Consider the following 20814-nt stretch of genomic DNA (forward strand, 5'->3'; position numbering starts at 1 on the left):
GACAGCATGGTCGTTCCTTAGTATAAGAAAATTACTCCATGTGCACATAAAAATAACTAAAATTCAGTATCTGACCAAAAACACCCCTCTTTCTCTTCCTATATCTTTCTAATCTCTCACTGAAAATCACTAAAAATCTAATTACTCCTTTTTTTTTGTTTTTTTTTTGGCAAATAGGCCCTAGATTATAACACATTTGTTGTTGTTATTTTCTTAAACATTACATTTTATTAAGTTTGGACTTTTAGTTTAGAGTTTTCAATGGTTTAAATAACAAGCATCATATTTTAATACATCTAGTGATAAAAATATAAATTATCAACATATTTTACTAGTAACTAGTTACTGCTTTAAAATAATTTATTATATTTATGTAAACTATAAACACATCAAATTAAAAAAAAATTAAAAACTTAAAATAAAATATGAAAAACAAAAATTAAAATCTAAAAACACTTATGTGTTAACTATTTTCAGGTTTTAACAATCAAAATATTTTGATATATTTTAGTGGTGATTTCTAAATATTTTAATAGTTTTTGTATACTTTAAATAAATCAGTAGTTTTTAGAAAACTAAAAATATAGCACAACCAAAATATAAAAAATAAAATATTCAAAAGTCAAAACCAATATCTGTAAATTAAAAACCAAAATCTAAAACTTTAAAATCAAAAAGGTAAAAGTAAAAACTACTAGTAAAAAGTTAAAGCCTAAGTTTTTTTTTTTTTTTGTAACCATAGCCTAAGTTATATAAAACAAAAGAAAAATCTGACAGAGAAACCGGAATAAATAAAGCTTGAAAATTCCGGTTCAAATGGGCGTGACATCGTTTCGACGAGTAAGACATTTCCTTCCTGTTATTTAAAAGGAAAAAAACGAGAAAATAGATCTAGCTAGTGGCTCGTTTCGCTGCTTCAGATCTCTCTTCCTCTTCGGTCAATGGAATAAATCAAAACAACCAGAGAGCACAGGCATTTTCTCTCTCCAGAGAGAGATTCAATTCCCTCGACGATCTACTTCTATTTCTATTTCGTTCGATCGATCGAAGTGTTTGATTGTTTTTAGGGGGAATTTCGCGAATAAGATATGGCGGCAGGTGGATTCGTGACCCGAGCATTCGAGACGATGCTCAAGGAATCTGGAGGCAAGAAGTTTCCTGATCTCCAGAAAGCCATTCAAGCGTATCAAGGTTCAGATCTCCCTCTCTCATCTGCTAGTTGTTAGGCCTTAGATCAACTTTGTATCTGTGAACGCGCTATGCGAATTAGGTTGCTTAGTTCTACGGTAGGATAAGGAGAAGTCTGCTTAGGTGTCAATTGATCTTTATACTTCCTTTGAACTTCCGATATTTTTTGCTAACTAGTTTAGCTCCCATTTTGTGATTTTTTACAGATGGTTCCAAGGTTGTTACACAGCCTCCTGCATCCTCGAGCGTAGATGAAGGTGACGGTGCAAAAACTGGAGGAGAAGCAGATCAACCGAGTGGTGAAGTGGCCGAGTCAAAAAGCGGGACTATCAACATTTCCTTAGCAAATGCTGGACACACATTAGGCGGAGCTGAAGTGGAGCTTGTTCTGAAGCCTCTACGCCTTGCATTTGAGACGAAGAACTTGAAGATTTTTGATGCTGCTTTGGACTGTCTTCATGTATGCCTTTTTTTTTCTTTCTTATTTCTTTAAAATTTGCTTTTCTAAGATTCCTGTAAGTCTGTTATGTATCTCCTCCAGTCCTTCTATTGATGTTCTGTAAATGTTTGTTGCAAGCAGAAACTCATTGCCTACGATCATTTGGAGGGGGATCCGGGTTTGGATGGCGGGAAGAATTCTGCACCTTTCACCGACATTCTAAACATGGTTTGCGGCTGTATTGATAATTCATCACCAGATAGGTATGTGCCCTCTGTGTTTCCAAAACTTCTTGAGATTGTCCACACCAGTTCTTAAAGCTGAAAATTTTGTGCAGCACTGTACTTCAAGTGCTGAAGGTTCTTCTTACAGCTGTTGCTTCAGGAAAGTTCAAAGGTAAGCCCCTGATGTAGAAAGCTATGTTTTGTAACTCTTAGATGGCTGAACCGGTTTCGTATTTATTGTTCTTGCAATATCAAATTAGATTTCTTATAATATGTTTTGATCGCAGTACACGGGGAACCATTGCTGGGAGTTATTCGAGTTTGCTATAATATTGCTCTAAACAGGTATACTTTCTCTCCTTTTATCAGAGTTTTTTTCATCACTCCAGTTGTAATCTCTAAATGCAGTTTTTACATGTAGCAAGAGCCCAATAAACCAAGCAACGTCTAAAGCAATGTTGACTCAGATGATAAGCATTGTATTCCGGAGAATGGAAACTGACATTGTAAGGAATTTGAATTTCTCAGTGTGGCGTTTGTTTTATTGATTGCGTAAAAACAAAGTAGCTGTTGTATGGATGCGCTGATAATTGAATGTACAATTTTAGGTGTCCACATCATCTTCAGCGTCTCAGGAAGAACATGCTTCAGGCGACCGTTCAAACCTTAAAACTGAAGAAATTATTGCAGCTGACCAAAGTGAGAAAGAAATGACATTAGGAGATGCACTCACTCAAGCAAAAGACACAACTCTGGCTTCTGTTGAAGAGTTGCAGACCCTTGTGGGCGGTGCTGATATTAAGGTTGGTCTTGAGCTTATATCTCAAACTTTTCTCAGTTGCCGTGGTGCTTTACAGTTTCCAGAAAAAGGATTATTAAAAAAGGTTATAAATATAAATTCCTAGTAAAAGAGAAATGCATATATTTTGTAGCGTTTCTTTTATAGACCGACGTCGTATACTCGTTGTTTCGTTTGGATAAGTAGAGATATTTGGTAGTCATTTGTCTTCGCACGCCCCGCTCATTATATAGTTCTGTGACGTATGCATCTCGTATGCTCTATAGAATCTCCTGACTGAATTTTGTAAGAAATATAATTTTGTGAGTCTGGAAGAAGTTCTCGAAGATTGTTTCTTCAGTCTTGTATATTGTTGTTGGCTTCTGCGGAGATGAAGCTCTTAATTCTTTGATCAGGGTTTAGAAGCCGCCCTTGACAAAGCTGTGCATCTTGAAGATGGCAAGAAGATAAAACGGTACTGTTCATACCACTCTGCAGAATATCTGAATTTAAGTTTTTCCTAAACAAGTTAACGCACATGCCTGTCTTACACCTATAATCTTACTTATGACTGAACATACTTTATGCCCATACTTACCTGTTACGATTAGGAAATAATGGGTTCGGCTTGTTTGCTTTGTAAAAGGCATGTCTTCTTATTCGATTCATTTTAATTCCGTAGGGGCATCGAGCTAGAGAGCATGAGTATTGGACAGCGTGATGCATTGCTAGTTTTCCGCACCCTTTGCAAGGTTGGATTTTTGAGGGTTCCATTTCTCTATCTTTGACTAGCTATATGTGGTGCTTCTGTGACATATTTTCCAAGTTTTGTATCAGATGGGCATGAAAGAAGATAGTGATGAAGTCACAACCAAGACCCGTATATTGTCTCTTGAACTTCTTCAGGTAAACTTAGTTACATCATATGAACTTTTATTATTGTATAGTCAAATAGAGCTGTAATACATGATTGTTCTTACTTCTTACTATGAACTGTCTGTTGCATTCTGCCTAAATATCTGAGACATGCCTTGTGTTCTAGGTTGTATTTACACTCATAACAGTTACTGTCCATCTTCATAACTTTAATGTTGTGCAAGGCCTATATTCACCGCTTTGCTTACGCTGAGCTTCAGAAAACATAGAAGGATTGATGACATTGTTACTAATGTTGCAATTCTCTGAAGGTTCTTTTTGTTTGTTAGTTTGACCATCTTTTCTGCAACATATACGTTTGCAATATGCAGGGTATGCTAGAAGGAGTTAGTCATTCGTTTACGAAGAACTTTCACTTTATTGATTCAGTGAAAGCGTACCTCTCATATGCATTGTTGCGAGCTTCAGTTTCTCAGTCTTCCGTCATATTTCAGGTTTGATTTTCCAATTCTTGTAGATCTTTGAGGATTCACTTTAGAATGTTGTATCTAACTAGAATTTATCTTCTGACAGTATGCATCTGGTATATTCTCCGTGCTTTTGCTTCGGTTCAGAGATAGTTTAAAAGTAAGCATCTGATGTCTCCTGTTTAAAATTTCTTCTTTGCGATGATTGTTACCTTTTACCACATTTCTGATCCTAAATCTCATTTTTAGGGTGAAATTGGTATCTTTTTCCCCATCATCGTCTTACGATCATTAGATAGCTCAGAGTGTCCCAATGACCAAAAGATGGGTGTTCTTAGGTAAAATGTTATTCTGCTCTGTATTATCTGTTAAACCAATATACTATCACTTTTTCTGTGAATTTGACCAATTTTTTTTGTGTTTTGTTTTTCGCAGGATGCTTGAAAAAGTCTGTAAAGATCCTCAGATGCTTGTTGATGTTTATGTAAACTACGATTGTGATCTAGAGGCCCCGAACTTGTTTGAACGCATGGTGTGTTCCATTTTCTTCTTGTTTATATAACTACTGTATGTCAGCAATGTGACTAATAGCTAGGGCTCACATTGCATCTTTTTCCTTTCTTCTAGGTAACAACGCTCTCCAAAATTGCTCAAGGGACTCAAAGTACTGATCCCAATCCTGCCGTTGCTTCGCAAACAGCTTCAGTTAAAGGTTCTTCCCTTCAGGTAGGCGTCATGTCACGTTTGCTATACCTGCACCCATAAATAAATTTCTAAATTGCTATTAGTTTGTTTATTTGATCTGGTTCCTTGTGAAGTATTGGATAATCAATTAGGAGAACCTTTTTCTTAAAATTTTCCAGTGCCTGGTGAACGTTCTTAAATCACTTGTTGATTGGGAGAGAATAAGGAGAGAGGCAGAAAATAGTACAAGACATGTAAACGAGGACTCTGATTCTGCTGGGGAGCCAATTGAAACCAAAAGTAGGGAAGATGTGCCAAGCAACTTTGAGAAGGCTAAAGCTCATAAATCCACAATGGAGGCTGCTATCTCCGAGGTTATTATTGTTTAACATCCTGATGGTTGTCACTATAATAATGACATTGCTAACGCATTGGTAATGATTTTTGCAGTTCAACAGGAATTCTGTGAAGGGTATAGAATATCTAATAGCAAACAAGTTGGTCGAAAGGAATCCTGCTTCAGTTGCTCAGTTTCTAAGAAGTACTTCGAGTTTAAAAAAGGTGCGACAGTCGTATTGTGCAGAATTTATGTTCCGTATTTATAGGTGGGGTATAACCATTCTTATGTGTAGGTCATGATTGGCGATTACCTGGGCCAACACGAGGAGTTTCCTCTTGCTGTTATGCATGCATATGTTGATTCAATGAAATTTTCAGAAATGAAGTTTCATACAGCTATTCGTGAATTTCTCAAAGGTTTCAGACTTCCAGGAGAAGCTCAAAAAATTGATCGCATTATGGAAAAGTTTGCAGAGAGGTAATGATATGTTCTCCTTAGATCGTCTTTTGAGTTAAATACAAATATTAAGCTTTTATTTATTACTTGATTTGAAAATCTATATTTGTCTATTTATCTTTTTTCCCCATTGGTAGCTAACATTTTCTTTCCACTGTTTTCTTTGAGTAGATATTGCGCAGACAATCCGGGTCTTTTCAAGAATGCAGATACTGCCTATGTTCTAGCCTATGCAGTTATCATGTTAAATACAGATGCGCATAATCCAATGGTTTGGCCTAAAATGTCAAAATCTGATTTTATACGTATGAATGCTACAACTGATCCCGAAGATTGTGCTCCAACTGAACTTCTGGAAGAGATATATGATTCTATTGTAAAAGAAGAGATAAAACTCAAAGATGATGACAGCAGCATAAGGAAAATCAACAGTCAAAGGCCAGGAGGAGAAGGTGGTCTTGTCAGTATTCTTAATCTGGGTTTGCCAAAACGAATATCAGCAGCCGATGCTAAGTCTGAGACTGAGGATATTGTTAGGAAAACACAGGAAATTTTCAGAAAGGATGGAGTGAAAAGAGGAGTCTTCCACACTGTAGAGCAAGTGGACATAATAAGGCCCATGGTTGAAGCTGTTGGGTGGCCTCTGCTTGCTGCTTTCTCCGTTACAATGGAAGTAGGTGATAACAAACCAAGAATTCTTCTCTGCATGGAAGGATTTAAAGCTGGCATACATATTGCTTTTGTTCTTGGAATGGATACAATGCGCTATGCCTTTCTAACATCGCTTGTCAGGTAAACCTGCAACGCTTATTTCATACTGCCTTTTATGTTTTAGTGTGGAGTATTTATTTAGGTTTCGTTGTGTATTGGCTATTTATGTAAACTACAGAAATCTGTGGCATATTGATTATTTTTCGCCAAACTGTCCATAGGTTTACGTTCTTGCATGCTCCAAAAGAAATGCGGAGCAAAAATGTTGAAGCATTAAGGATATTACTGGCTCTGTGTGACTCAGAACCTGATACCCTTCAAGATACCTGGAATGCAGTTTTAGAATGTGTTTCTCGGCTTGAATTCATTGTTTCTACTCCTGGGATTACTGCAACAGTAATGCATGGATCAAACCAGATATCCAGGGATGGGGTTGTTCAATCATTGAAGGAATTAGCTGGGAGACCGGCTGAACAAGTTTTTGTAAACAGTGTGAAGCTGCCCAGCGAATCTGTTGTGGAATTCTTTACTGCTCTATGTGGTGTTTCAGCGGAAGAACTGAAACAGTCTCCTGCCCGGGTTTTCAGCTTGCAGAAGCTCGTTGAGATCAGTTATTACAATATAGCTCGTATTCGAATGGTACTCTTCTGATAGTCTTCTAATCTTCTAAGTGCATGGTTACATATGATAGGTGACAACACATACCGAATCCTTGCACCTCATGCAATGTATACGCTAAGAATAAGCAGCCTTAACCATAACATAATCAGAAAGTCAAGTGGGAAATATGTTAATGTTGCTCTCTGTTCTGTTTTGGTGTCTGTTATAAAACTGTTTTCCGACTCCCTTGTCTAAGTAATGTTGAAGTGCTGTTAGATTTTGTGTCTCTCGTTTAAGTAATGTTGAAGTGCTGATAGATTATGTATCTTAGGCTATATGACATAATTTGTGTTTGCTTTTCACATACCAGGTCTGGGCAAGAATATGGTCTGTCCTTGCTGATCATTTCGTATCCGCTGGTAGCCATCATGATGAAAAGATTGCAATGTATGCCATAGATTCTCTTAGACAGCTCGGGATGAAGTATTTGGAACGTGCTGAGCTCACCAATTTCACCTTTCAAAATGATATTCTCAAACCGTTCGTTATTATCATGCGGAATACTCAAAGTCAGACCATAAGGAGTTTAATTGTTGACTGCATCGTTCAGGTTGCTTGCTGGTCTTTGCTAATTTGAATATTAATATGTTTCCTTTGTTTTTGTTACTCAGTTGTATGCAGCCATATTTTCATCACCTAATCAATCTTTTTTTCTTTTAGATGATCAAATCTAAAGTTGGAAGTATAAAATCGGGATGGAGGAGTGTTTTTATGATATTTACAGCAGCTGCAGATGACGATGTTGAATCCATAGTTGAAAAATCATTTGAGAATGTGGAGCAAGGTAACAAACTGTCCATCAAACTCTTGAAATTTTATCATAGTTTTAGTGTATTTTCTCATTCCATTGTTTGGATAGACGTTTTTGTAACCACTAGTTTGTTTGCAGTTATTCTGGAACACTTTGACCAGGTGATCGGTGACTGCTTCATGGATTGCGTCAACTGTCTCATCCGGTTTGCCAATAACAAAGCTTCAGACCGGATAAGCCTGAAAGCTATTGCCCTTCTCAGAATATGCGAGGATCGGCTTGCAGAGGTATGATTTCAAGTTAAATGTAGCTTGACATTTCAGCATTTAACTCTTCAGTTATAACTTTACTCTTATATCCCACACTCCTTTCTGTTCGTATCTACTTTTTGCTCTGTCTTTAAATTCCCGCACATTTCTCGGTCTTCAGATTTCCTCACTTTCTTGTAAGTTCTCCCTCTGGAACTACATTTACTCATTTGGCTAGCGTGTGATGATTCTTAGGGACTTATACCGGGTGGTGTTCTCAAGCCCGTCGATACCAATGAGGATGAAGCTTTTGATGTGACAGAGCATTACTGGTATCCGATGCTTGCTGGTTTATCTGATCTCACATCAGATTTTAGACCTGAAGTTAGAAACTGCGCACTGGAGGTGTTGTTTGATTTGCTGAATGAAAGAGGCAAAAAGTTCTCCACGCCTTTCTGGGAAAGCATCTTCCATCGCATCTTGTTTCCAATTTTCGATCATGTGAGTCATGCTGGAAAGGAAGGTTTAATATCGTCGGGGGATGTTCAATTTCGTGAAACAAGCATTCATTCCCTTCAGCTCCTCTGCAATCTCTTTAATACATTCTACAAGGTACTGATGAAGATTTTTAATTTGTTCTCTCTGTCCGCATCCAATCCATTGTTTCTCAATTAATTTTCACACCTGCTGCAGTATATGTCATGTTTATCACACGAAACCGTACAGAAAATGTTTCTTCTTGACATGCAAAGTTAGAACATATTATTGTGTGCTGCGAATTTGACCATTGGATTTTCACCTTTGGAGCAGGAAGTTTGTTTTATGCTGCCACCACTTTTAAGCTTGCTCCTTGACTGTGCGAAGAAATCAGATCAGACGGTTGTTTCAATTTCTTTAGGAGCACTGGTTCACCTCATAGAGGTTGGAGGCCACCAATTTAGTGAGGGCGACTGGGATATGCTCTTGAAAAGCATAAGGTCACCCATCTTTCATCACCAAAAAGTTCATCTACAAATGTTGCTATCTAACTTTTTTTTTTCTTTCGGTTTCTAGAGATGCATCATACACAACTCAACCGCTGGAGCTATTAAATGATTTGGGTTTTGACAATCCGAATAAGAACCTGGTTGTGACAGGAGATATAGAGGCTGATGCCACTGCTTCTCCACGAGTTGATCATAATAATCCGGATAATAATGGGAAAGGCTCCCCCCAGGCATCTCCAAGGGTTGGTACTCCTGGAGCTTCCCAAGAATCTGTAAAACAGTTCAAGGATGATAATTCTGAAGGTTTCCTCTTTAAACATTTTAGAATAGTTGAAAGACAATTGAATTTTGTGTAACGCCATGTTTTTTTGACTTTGATGTTCCCTCGTGAAGGTCGTCCTTCGTCATCTGGAAGGTCACAAAAAGAAGGGGATGATCCGAGTATCCAGCGGACTCAGACTTTTGGCCAGAGATTCATGGACAATCTCTTTCTCAGGAATCTCACATCTCAACCAAAGAGCTCTGCTGCAGAGGTGTCTGTACCCTCTTCTCCACATAAGGTAATTAATTATGCACGAGCACACACCCTGGCTGGCTTGTCATACATACTTCTCTCGTTTCGCCGAGTAAATATGATAAATAGAGGAATACTCATCAATAATTACTACTTCCTCCTGCAGCAGGTGGATCCTGCAGAGCCCGACAACAGAGAAGAAGAGAGCCCAGCTCTTGGAACTATTAGAGGCAAATGCATCACACAATTACTACTACTTGGTGCTATCAACAGTATCCAGGTATTAAGATGTCTTCTCTATTTATAGCTATATACTGTATGGTCTTAGGGCACAAACTCTTAACATTGCATCTTTCTGTGTTTGATGTTAATTCTGCAGAAAAAATACTGGAGTAATTTGAAAACAGCACAGAAGATAGCCATCATGGACATCTTATTCTCTTTCATAGAATTTGCTGCTTCCTACAATTCATATTCTAACCTCAGAACCCGAATGAATCACATTTCCGCGGAAAGGTTAGAGGAACAAAACAAAGCCTTTGGACTGAGTTATATAGTTTAAGACATTATTCATCTTCCAACAATTCGTTTATACTACAGGCCACCTCTAAACCTTCTCCGACAAGAGCTAGAAGGAACCAACATATATATGGATGTCTTACATAAGACAACAACTGGGCTTGGGGATGCTGCATCCGATGACACTGAAGATAAACTCGAAGGTGCAGCTGAAGAAAAGCTGGTGTCCTTCTGTGAACAAGTGCTGAAAGAAACATCTGATCTCCAGTCCTCTTTGGGGGAGTCTACCAACATGGATGTTCACCGGGTACTTGAGCTACGTTCTCCCGTGATTGTCAAGGTAATAAATTAATAAATATAATAATAATAATAATACATCGCTAAGATTATATATAAAATAAAATAAACTAAGGATAATTTGCTGATGTCATCTTGTTCCAGGTTCTGGAAGGAATGTGCTTCATGAACAACAAAATATTCAGGAAACACATGAGAGAGTTCTACCCTCTCCTCACGAGGCTTGTCTGCTGTGAACAGGCAAGTTCCACCTTTAATTAAACATGTTCTAGTTTCATCTATAGACAAACGTTATTATAACCGGTAGAGTTTTTAATTTTATTTTCTGTTTGCAGATGGACATACGAGGTGCATTAGCCAACCTTTTCACAGCACAATTGAAGCCACTTTTACAACAGTAAATGATCGAAGCCTGTGAATTGTGACAAAGCATACTTGCTTCCCACAGTTTGGGTCATTGTTTTTTTTCCCTCTCTTTTCGACATTGGAGTGGTTCTTCTCTTGATCAGAGATGATGCTTGTTCCTGACATATCGATTAATCTGTACTTAGACCCTATCAGCTGTTTTTGAGATTCTTATGCACGTCAAACTTTAAAACCTTGAGAACTTTTATTATATTTTGGGTTCACTCTTAATTTTCTATTACTGTTAGACACCTGCCCGCTTACGTATCCGTTACACTTTTTTCTTTCGCTTCTTAGACATTGTGTTTCCGTTGCTATCTTTCCTTCTCGATTTCAATTTTTTCTGTCGCTTGGACCAGGACCAGTTCTTAATCTAATAATGTCTAAGAAGCGAAAGAAAAAAAGTATGACCTTTTCTAAGACACTATGAGACATATTTACTTGAGTATTGAGTATGCCCGTGATGATGTAGATGGAGAATGTTGCTTAATATGTCGCCGGTTACATTAAGAACCACTCAACTCTATATATTCTTTCACGTCAGGATGGATGTTAGTTAATAAGCTTTCTTGCTTGTGGTTGAAGAAGTAGCACCACAGGTGACTGGGTGAACTGTGGATCGTGTGGAGAGTGGGCTCAATTCGGATGTGACAGAAAGCCTGGCCTCGGTGCCTTCAAGGAAAGCAAACAAACAAGCCACTCAATGGCCTGTGTGGTATGTACTGATTAATGATTATTATTGTGACAGGATTATGCGAAAGCGGACGGGTTGGAACATGTGTGCCCAAACTGTAGAGTCTTTCTAATTAGAGGCAGAAGACCTCTAATGGCTCGCTTGTCCCTTAGCTTCACGTTTCTTCTTTCTTTGTACCTTTTCTTTTTCTATAAAAAAAAATGACATCTCCTCCTCTGCAAGATTTTTTTTTGCAATGCAAGGTTTTTTCTTTCTTCTTTTCATTCTAGTTATCATAAATATAAATTTGTTGAATGAAAGACGGTAAACAATCCTTAATTTAAATTAAAACAAATACTAAAATTTCATAAGTTCTAGAAAGAAATAATTGCTATGTACATGTACAATAAAAAGTTTTTACCACACTGAGTTGTTTGAAACTGACTACTGACGCAAACCTGCGTAGAGGTCTTTGAGAGCAGAGTACAATGGTTGAGCCGCTTTGGGTTGATCAACCATCCCAAGTAGAATGTCTGAGGTGCTTAGATACGGATCACCATAGAACTTCACATTCATGTCCCTTCTCGTCATCACCACATTCCCTTCAAGCGATACTCCCACAAATGCCCCTGATAACAAAAATCATTCAAAATTCTCCTCTAATATATAAATCCAAAAAATACTTATAAGATTGAGATGGACAATTAACAACCTTTGCTACGGCTGTAAGTATAGCAGAGGCCAGAGCCTCTATCGCCAGCTCGGAGGTCAGCCTCCAAGACTCTCCCTACGGGTCCAGCCGCCGCGCTGCACCCCGCGCCTAGAGAGAAATGCATCCTGCTGCAGAACGTCTTCACAGCTTTCAAGTCATGCAGCACTATTATAAAATCCATCAGCTCCCCTCCAACCTGAGCGCCCCATCCAAGCCCCACCGAAAGCAGGGCGGACGGAGCCGACCAGGACCCGTCTGATCTCCTCGAGACGACCAGACCGGTCCCGACACTGTACGACACGAAAGCCCCAGCTTTAGCGACGGTTAGGATAGCCAAACCCTTAGCTCGACCGAGAAGCGCATGAGGTATGGACTTCTCAGGGTCCGATCTAGCCACGTGGCAGTAACCTCTCAACGTATTGGCCGCCTTGTAGATCTCGTCTTCCATGGATAAACCAACGGGCAGATTCAACCACCCTCTCGCACACGTCCAATCAACAACGTCGTGCTTGGCGACTTGCACGGCGTTGCTGATGGAGTTGATGAGGAGACCCTGGAGAGGATCGAGCCTCTCGTAGCAGGAGTCGCAGACCCGCTGGGGGCTCCGTTGGCGGAACCTCGCGGGCATGAGGCACCTCCCTCGGGAGCAGTTTTTGCAGAAAATCCCACCGCAGAAGCGGCAGTGGTGCCTGCCGCGGGTGAGGGGGGTGAAGGGGAGGGAGCAGTGCATGCAGGTGGTGGTGGAGCTGTCGGGGAGCCAGTGGGGAGGCTCGGCTTCGAGGAGGTCCTTGTAGACGCTGTAGTTGGGCTCGAGGAGTGGCGGGGCGCTTGGTATGTAGACGGAGGAGCCGAGGAAAGAGACGTTGGAAGATGAAGAAGAGGATTGAGTTTTCTCATCGAGGGGCTTGTTACTACCGGTGACGATCGCGATCAAACCGGTTAAGACGTTTTTCAAGTTGACGTCTACTTTTTGTTGAACGGTTTCAGGTGAGTCGAATCCGTCATCGACGTAATCTTCTTCTTCTTCTGAGTGGTCGTGGATGATGGGGTAACTAGGCTTTGTTTTGGTTGGGATTGAATCAAGAGTGGACGAATCTTCTTCATAGCCATAGCCATATCCATCATCATCATCATCTTCATACTTGAAATTGATCTTGTCTTTAACTTTTCCATTAAAAGTAGCCATATATATGATGAAATCGAAAATCTGCAAAAAGGGATTTATATAGAGAGATGGGAAACACACAAACAAAAGTTTTTTTTTCGATTAGCTCAAAGAACCCTAGCTAGCTTTGATTTCAATTAAACAAGGAAAATCAACGGATCGATAAGAGGAAGAAACCTGTGCTTTTGATCACGATACAAGCAAATCACGTTACCACCTATCAATTATCGGATTAAACAAGATAACCAAGTCTTCTAGGGTATTATTCTTATATTGGTGGGCCCAGGAGGCTTTACGTGTTCCTCTTTCTTTTTTTTTTCTTTTGAAAGGCCTCGATATTCGGGTCCTCGGATCGGGTTCGGATCTTTCGGATCCTAGAAATTTAGACCTATATATATATTTAAAAAATTTCGAGTCAGATTCGGATCGATAAAGATTTATAATTCCAATACCCGTAAAATATTCGTAATTTTCAGATGTATTTCAGGTTCGGATATTTAAAACTCCAAAAAGACCCAAGTATCCAAGTTGGACTCGAAAACTCGAAAGAAACCCGAAAATTCGAAAAATAGCCGAAGAACTGCAAAAAAAAACCGAAAAAATATTCGTATAACCGAAAATTAGCCAGGAATCAGGTCCGAAACCCAAAAGATATCCAAAATTTTACCTGAATAGCCGAATTATATTTTCTGAAAATCTAAAATCTTACCCAAAACCTGAAATTATACCTAAATACCAGAATCCGAAACTTAAAAAAATATCAAAACACCAAAATATACAATTACCCAAATATACCTAATATATACAATAATTTTCATACCCGATCAGATCTCAGGTAGGAACCAGACCCAAACCGAAACCCACAGATCCGGAAAAAAAACAAATAAGTAGTTAGCATGGATTCGGACCCAGGTCTGAATCTGTATTTTCGGATTGGTTTCGAATCGTGTCTTTGGATCCGAATAAAATACCTAAACCTACTTTCAATGTTGTCATTTTTTTATTATCAAAAATCTTTAGCTAAGTTCTAGAGAAATTAGGTATAATAACAAAAAACACACACAAATTAACTTAACTAACCTTGTGTATAAAAAAAACAAAACCTTCATTTCTCTTCTACTTTCTTTTCTTAATTCTCTTTATTTTCTCTCTACAAATCAAATTTTTATTTATTTTTAGTAATTTGACATAACTGCACGACTATTGTCATTCATAAACTCTTTCTTAAAATGTAATGAACTCTGATGAATCTAGAAAACCTAGAAAAAATGAGCTTCGTCACTTAATCAAAATTTAATTATATGTATTATGTTTCTTCATTTTTAATTCTTTATAACTAAAAGATATTGTTTTCATACAACAACATTATATATATATGAAAATAAATCTTTTATTTTTAAAAGTACTTTGAATAATATTCTTTTTTAGATAATAAAATAATATATATAGAAATTATTTTTGTCTTTCTATTTAGTTTTAAAAAAATTGCCTAATTTTTATTACATCAGTTTTACTGACTTATCTAGTTAAATAAATTTATAATATATCTTTTGACTAATTTTTATTATATTAATATAATCAATAGCATGATCTAATAAATAAATGTAACTATTAATTAATAACGATTTTAACCAACTAGGTTTTAATGCACGAATTTACAGATAAAATTATTTGTAACTAATAATATAAATAGATTGTATTGTATTGAAATTTTAAAATAATGAAATTGTGTAACTAGAAAAAAGTAAAACTCCTTATTTACACTAGAGGAGAGAGAGGAAAGAGAAAGTAGATCTCTATCTTGGGTCCGGCGCACGGCCGCCGCATGAGCGCGTGCTGTCGTCGGAACCCGTCGTCTGTTAGAAAATAGCATCCGTCCGTTGTTTTCTCTCCGCCTCCTCCGTCGTCCGCCTTGTGTGAGTTCTGAGCAGTTTCCACTCGCTGTGGCTCTGTTTTTGGAGTTAAGAAGCGGCCGTGAAGAGGTTAAGGTGCGGTGGAAGCGTTCCGTCAGCTTGATTTTATCTCCGGGAGATGGAGGCTCCTATAGCTCCGTCGACACCGGTCCTGGTCTCCGGGTGGTGGAAGCTCTTTCAGTTTCACCATTGTCGGCTCTTGTCTCCGTAAACCGAAGGCTATAACAGATTCGCATTGTCAGCTTTTAGTTTTTTTCTTTTTAGTTTCAGGTGTTTGGGTGTGGTTCCGATTAGAGATCGCGTTGTTCTCGTTTGTCCTTCTAGGATTTGATTAGTTGTTAAAACGGGTGAGATCTCCTTTTCGAAGATGATATCCGACAAGAAGACAAAGGATGAAGTTCAGAGTTGGTATCGTCGGAGTTTATGCGGGTGAAGAGCTCCGACGGAAAGAGGTTATTACGGCGGCGTTTAGAGATGGGGTAGGTCAAGTGAGGCGGTGGTGTTGACTTTCGAGCCGACCATGCAGATGCATCCACGTGTACATCCGCGTGCCTCCTTGACGCGAGCTTCGATTTTCGTCGGCCGGGTTTGGTGTTAGGCTTTTGGGCCTTTTAGTTGGTGTGAGGAGTGGCTTTGGGCTTTTGGATTCTGGTGTATTCTTGTTTGTAGGACTCGTTTGTAATCTGGGCTTGGCCCAATTTAATCTATAAAACATTTTGATGGAAAAAAAAAACTAGAAAAAAGTGGCAAGGTAACACTGTTTGTAACAGAGAGAGTATATCCATCACTTATCTCATTCATCTCGAGCCCTAAACAGGTCCAAAGTAGGCCATTTTATATATCAGCTTACAAATTTGTGTTTAGCAGTGATTTTGCTATGCTCGTGACTGAACTTGAAAACTAAAAAATCAGACAGACATCTTGCTCCCAAACTCACATTGACTTGATAATTTCAAGGTAAACGATCTATTATCAGGAATGAAAATGAAATAAGTTTCAACGTTTAGCTTCAAAAGACTCGGAGAATCTAAAGTATCTACAGAAGGAAAAAAAAGGAAGAATCTTAAGACGTGTTGAGAAGTGAGAACTACGAGTTGGCCTTAGAGATGCAAGAAACTTGAAATGAAGTTCCAACCCATCATCCATGTCTTCTTATCCGCAGGAGAAGCAAAGTTGAGCTCAAACATTTCTTTCCTTATGTTCTCCCCCGAGTCACAGAACCCCACAAGCTTCGCCACTATCTCTGCGCTCTCTTTCACGTGCTCCGTGTTGTGTGGATCTGTCCACAGTTTATTGATCAACTGTTGCCTCCTCTGTTTACCCACAGGCGCTACGTCCCACTTCAGGTACAGCATCTCTCTTTCCTCTGCTCCTAGCTTCGTGTTTACCCGTTTTGCCAAATACTCTCTCTCTTGCTTCAATGCTCTTATACTGCGCCACCAGCGTATGATTCTCAACTCAGTCCAGAAAATACAAAAAAAAAAAAGAGGAACTACGCGTTACCTTGATGCTACGTAGCTTGCTGGTTCATCGCCGAGCAATGCTGGACTTGCGTTTCCCAACTCGGCCAGGTGCTGCTCGAGCCACGTCAGCCTGCGGAGCTCTACTTCCATGTAGATTTGATCAGCTGGGTCTCCTTTGAACAGCATGTAGAACTGCGTCCTGTGAATGATTGAGATGTGGCAAAGATGCCATAACATTATGATTTGCTTTCTCTGCTCTTCAAAACACAAGGGCCCTTCCGTTTGAGATTCATCGGACTCAGCTGTCTCGTTTCCCTCCAGTTCTATCACCTAAGGACAAACTCACACATAAAAATATATATATGAAAAAGCTTCCTCCTCCGAGTTACTGATTTGCAGTTCACGAGTTTATAGAAACTGACCTGGCAAAGAAGAAGCTGCTTCTGGTATTGAAGCTTCGCCACACGTTCTTTCAATCCATTAACATAATCTTTGATGTTACGTATATTTTCTTCCGCAGCATTCTTAAACATACGCTTCATTCTCTTAACATCGACTGAATTAGCTTGTCGTGATGATGATGATACAGGGGTTCCTCCTTCCTTTGAGGGGGTTCGAATATCCCTATCCCTAGCGGAAACGACATTGCTCTCAGGAGCCTTGTTTTCAGTCCCCGAAGACGAAAGAGGTGAGCATGGTGCCCGGATCATATGCTGTAAGTTTGGACTATTACTTAATCCAAAGGGAAGAACTCTCTTCTTTTTCATCTGGGTCCTGAACTCCGGAGTCTCTTCATCTGTCTGGTAAGACGACGCAAGCGTGTCAATGAATTTCTGAACACGCTCAATCTTCTTCTCCATAGCTGCAATTTCTTCAGAGTTGAGCCGGTTTATCTCTTCTTTCAAGCTGGCCTTATCACCAACTACAGTTTCCTCCGGTATAAGGTTGCTCTTCTGCATGTCACGGATCTCTGAGAGCATTTTCGCAAATTTCTCTGCAGCTTGTTGATCACCCAGTTTGTGAGATGTCACTTCTTTGTGAATAAGATCTAGCGCTTGGTTTGCTTCCTCGCCTAACTTCTTCTGATTTTTCTCAAACAAACGGATCTCTTGGGCTAGCGCTGTTCGATCCGCTGATGTTAGAGACTGCCTCGCATTATCTTTTCTACGACTTGTTCTGCGGCTTTTAGGAAAAGATTTGCTTGGAGTGGACTCCTCCTGAGCATCGTAGGAAAGACACCTTGCTACCTGAGAAAAAGGTATTTGACCCCTGCAATCAATTATACAGGCATCTCCCAGTGAAATTTTGGTATCTCATATATATCCGTGCGCATACCTTCTGCTCCTTTCCTTTTCTTTCTAGTTCAAGCTGAGATTGTGCAATGTCTCTCTGACGCTTTAACTCTTTCATCTCCGTTTCCATCTGCAATTAGATTAACATGAATAAATAATCACTTTTAAGTTTCCTTTTTTTTTCACACTAAAGCACCATTTAACAACGTCTGGGTCTCTACCTGTTGGATTTTTATCTCTCTCTCAACTAACAGAGACTTTAAGCAGGTAGATGAACTAGACTCTGGGATTCTTAACTCTGATTCGAGTTTTGCTACTTTTTGCTGCAGATGTTTCAACATTAATTTTTCTGAGACCACCTAGAACCCAAAAACAAAAAGAAAAATCAGCTAGAATCAAATCTCAGAAATGAATACCAATAGAAGGGTACGTTTGCTGTCAAGAACAAGCAAAAGCATTTTTTATTTAATGAAGTATATGATCAGGCACTATAGACGTTTGTAGCCAGAGGAGTAAAGATAACTGACATACCATGTTTACTTTAGCGCAGTTTTTGACTTCCTTTGCACTGGACGCAAAAGAAAGCGTCTTTTTCGTCTGCTCAACGTGGCTCAGGGCTGGACTAATGGTGCATATTATTGCAGTTCTCGAATTCCCACCAAGTGAATTTTGCAGAATCCTTGTAAGCTTCGAGTTTCTATATGGTATGTGATCATTTTTTTTTCCAGAACTACATCCAAATAATAACAATAACAAAAATGAATGTGTTACATCAAGTTGAAAGATAGTTTAGATGTGCCCAAAGACAATCATGTGTTAATAATTTCTTACCTCAGCTTTCTAATAACTGTCGTAAGTGTCAGTAAGCTTCGGTTAATATGATTCCCCTCCTTAAATCTTAGACCATCTGCGTTTGTTTGAGAAGCACGTTCGCTTCCAGCAAGATCAACAAGATTCTGCACCAATTAGAGTGTCTTAGTATCTTAGATGGCAAGTGAAGCTTTAGCCAAAACATAATAAAGTGGCGTACCAAAGTTGCCATGAAAGACTGCACACGGCCTGCTATTTCCCTTAGACTGCTCTGAATGGTCTGAATATCAAAAGCAGAGAACATGAGATAATGTTATCCACCTCTACCTTATCCATGTTTAAAACATAAGGGAATAGATTGTTAATTCTATCATGCATGAGGATAAATCATACCAGCCGAATAATCTGATGAGATCTTGAACTTTTGTCGTTCAGAGCAGTTTCACCTACTTGCCTTTGACCTGAAAAAAGCAAATGCTAAATCACATAACAAGAAAGTAAATGAAGATACCACGTCTGATTGAAGAGAAAATGTGTCATATATTATGCATGCTATCAAAAGAGTTCGAAGCATTGAGTTACTCCGTTAATCTATCACTAATTTGTGTTGCTCTACCAAAGGTGTACGCACCAAGAATTGAGAACAAAAGTGATACTATTGATAGGAAGGATTTACCTTCACAAATGCCAATTAAGTGCTGTAAATGTTGCCTGCTTTCAACCACTTCCTCAACCAGATTTTCTACAATGGTTCCTTTCTGCAAGATAGACAACATTCTCAATCAAGCCAAGATAATGAATGCGTGTTTCAGCATTCAATGTAGTGGTTTCCGACCCTTTACATACCTCAGGATCATCTAACAGTCTAAGGGGCCCAGTATCACGATTCAAAAGGTCAACCACAGTCTCGTTATAGATCTCCAAAGCTGATACTTTCAAGACAAAGCTCCTTTCTTGAGTCTGCATAGATTTGAGTAGATCTATATCAGTTGGTAAACAAACAAAACCAAAAGGGATAGGGACCTTAAAATTTGATCACTCACTTTACTTATATGCTCGTATATATCTTTAACTACACTGTCGGTGACCCCTCTCATTGTAAAGGTCTTTCCACTGCTGGTCTGACCATATGCAAAAATGGTTGCTGCGATAAATATAGAAAAAACAATTCACATCTCTAAGCTTTTATCAAAAAGGGAAGATATCCGATTATCTGCTTAATTTACCGTTGGTTCCTGCTAAAGCAGAAAGTGCGACATCCCTTGAACCACCTTCATAAACCTCCTGAGTTGCACAGGTGGGCTCATATACTTTGTCTATAAAAAAAGTCAAGGAAGAGAAGATAATGATCAACAGACTTATATACAAACAAGGAAAGGAAGCGAGAGAGATTCTTATGAAATATTACCATATGAATATTTCGCTGAACCTCTCTCAGGATTGGGGTTTTTAAAAGCAATGGTGTGATCATCTGGACAATCCCAAGCAATGAGGTCATATTTGGCATGCTCCCTCGAGTTCAATGGTCTCATCCGTACAGTGACGAGTATATTCTCCTCTGTGACTCTGGAGCCGCCAGGTGTAGACGGATTGGCCCTGTTTATCTTGCTTGCGGGCGTCCTCGGCAGGCCCATCATTTTCTTCTACACACTTTAACTAAAACCAAAGCGATGATGTTACTATACAATGATTAGGCCAACCTTATCCCCAATCACATAATCAAGAAGCTTATCAATCTAATATACATTTTCAGTTTGGTAAGATGACGTCATCACCGATTAACTCAGATCAAATTAGGAAACTTACAAGCAAGGCCTAGATGTAGCGAATCTACAATACAATATTTTCCCTAGAAATCGTTTGAGTTCTTCGTCACTAACTGTCAAGAAAGCCTAAAATAGAAACCCTATGAACTTATAATCAATCAATCACCTGAAAGGAAAGAATCTGTACAATCAATCACTTACGGAATGCAAATGCGGCGGTGGCGGAAGAGAGGAGAATCTTTGGAGACTGAGAAACTGGATCGACGATCGGAGAAGAAGAAGAAGACGAAGTTTAGGGATTTGCAGAGGAGGAGGAGAGGAAAGATATGTGTAACGGAAACTATTTCTTTCTTTTATTTTTGTCTTTTTCCTCCTGAAAATTGTTTTGAACTGAACGGTCGAGATCTATCAGAGTTCTTCGCGTGCCACGTGTACGATTGTGGCTTCACATTTTACAGAGCGCCCTTTTTTTCTTTC

General features: G+C 39.0%; 3 protein-coding genes across 6 annotated transcripts; 1 reads left to right on the forward strand and 2 right to left on the reverse strand.

Annotated features, from left to right (window-relative positions):
* Positions 1-820: 820 nt before the first annotated feature.
* Positions 821-10774, forward strand: LOC108861523 (brefeldin A-inhibited guanine nucleotide-exchange protein 5). Of its 3 annotated transcripts, XM_018635402.2 has the most exons (33): positions 821-973; positions 1068-1191; positions 1395-1648; positions 1769-1890; positions 1965-2023; positions 2139-2196; positions 2273-2357; positions 2460-2654; positions 3046-3104; positions 3312-3381; positions 3467-3535; positions 3877-3999; positions 4079-4132; positions 4222-4310; positions 4408-4504; positions 4600-4698; positions 4836-5030; positions 5107-5217; positions 5289-5473; positions 5624-6244; positions 6385-6802; positions 7134-7373; positions 7484-7607; positions 7713-7861; positions 8078-8434; positions 8633-8799; positions 8876-9111; positions 9202-9368; positions 9489-9602; positions 9702-9838; positions 9923-10181; positions 10283-10378; positions 10474-10774. In XM_018635402.2, the coding sequence occupies exons 2-33, from the start codon at positions 1089-1091 to the stop codon at positions 10537-10539; spliced, it is 5178 nt and encodes a 1725-aa protein (XP_018490904.1). In that variant the 5' UTR covers positions 821-973; positions 1068-1088; the 3' UTR covers positions 10540-10774. The 3 variants fall into 3 exon arrangements, with proteins under 3 accessions (XP_018490904.1, XP_018490905.1, XP_056842017.1); XM_018635403.2 differs by having other exon boundaries at positions 848-1191; positions 9492-9602; XM_056986037.1 differs by having other exon boundaries at positions 849-1191.
* A 757-nt stretch (positions 10775-11531) lies between these two features.
* LOC108861524 (uncharacterized) lies at positions 11532-13370 on the reverse strand. 2 transcript variants are annotated; one of them, XM_018635404.2, is made up of 3 exons: positions 13271-13370; positions 11929-13135; positions 11532-11845 (listed from the first exon to the last, which is right to left on the reverse strand). In XM_018635404.2, the coding sequence occupies exons 2-3, from the start codon at positions 13112-13114 to the stop codon at positions 11661-11663; spliced, it is 1371 nt and encodes a 456-aa protein (XP_018490906.1). In that variant the 5' UTR covers positions 13115-13135; positions 13271-13370; the 3' UTR covers positions 11532-11660. The 2 variants fall into 2 exon arrangements, with proteins under 2 accessions (XP_018490906.1, XP_056842018.1); XM_056986038.1 differs by having other exon boundaries at positions 11929-13317.
* Positions 13371-15927: 2557 nt separating this feature from the next.
* Positions 15928-20696, reverse strand: LOC108805411 (kinesin-like protein KIN-7B). The gene is made up of 15 exons (XM_018577451.2): positions 20539-20696; positions 19980-20227; positions 19798-19887; positions 19615-19715; positions 19418-19531; positions 19248-19329; positions 18965-19032; positions 18792-18851; positions 18593-18717; positions 18293-18491; positions 17983-18120; positions 17805-17891; positions 16892-17716; positions 16510-16799; positions 15928-16437 (listed from the first exon to the last, which is right to left on the reverse strand). The coding sequence occupies exons 2-15, from the start codon at positions 20206-20208 to the stop codon at positions 16107-16109; spliced, it is 2739 nt and encodes a 912-aa protein (XP_018432953.1). The 5' UTR covers positions 20209-20227; positions 20539-20696; the 3' UTR covers positions 15928-16106.
* Positions 20697-20814: the final 118 nt, after the last annotated feature.

Source organism: Raphanus sativus, chromosome 5, assembly GCF_000801105.2.
Source record: "Raphanus sativus cultivar WK10039 chromosome 5, ASM80110v3, whole genome shotgun sequence".
Classification (NCBI taxonomy): domain Eukaryota; kingdom Viridiplantae; phylum Streptophyta; class Magnoliopsida; order Brassicales; family Brassicaceae; genus Raphanus; species Raphanus sativus.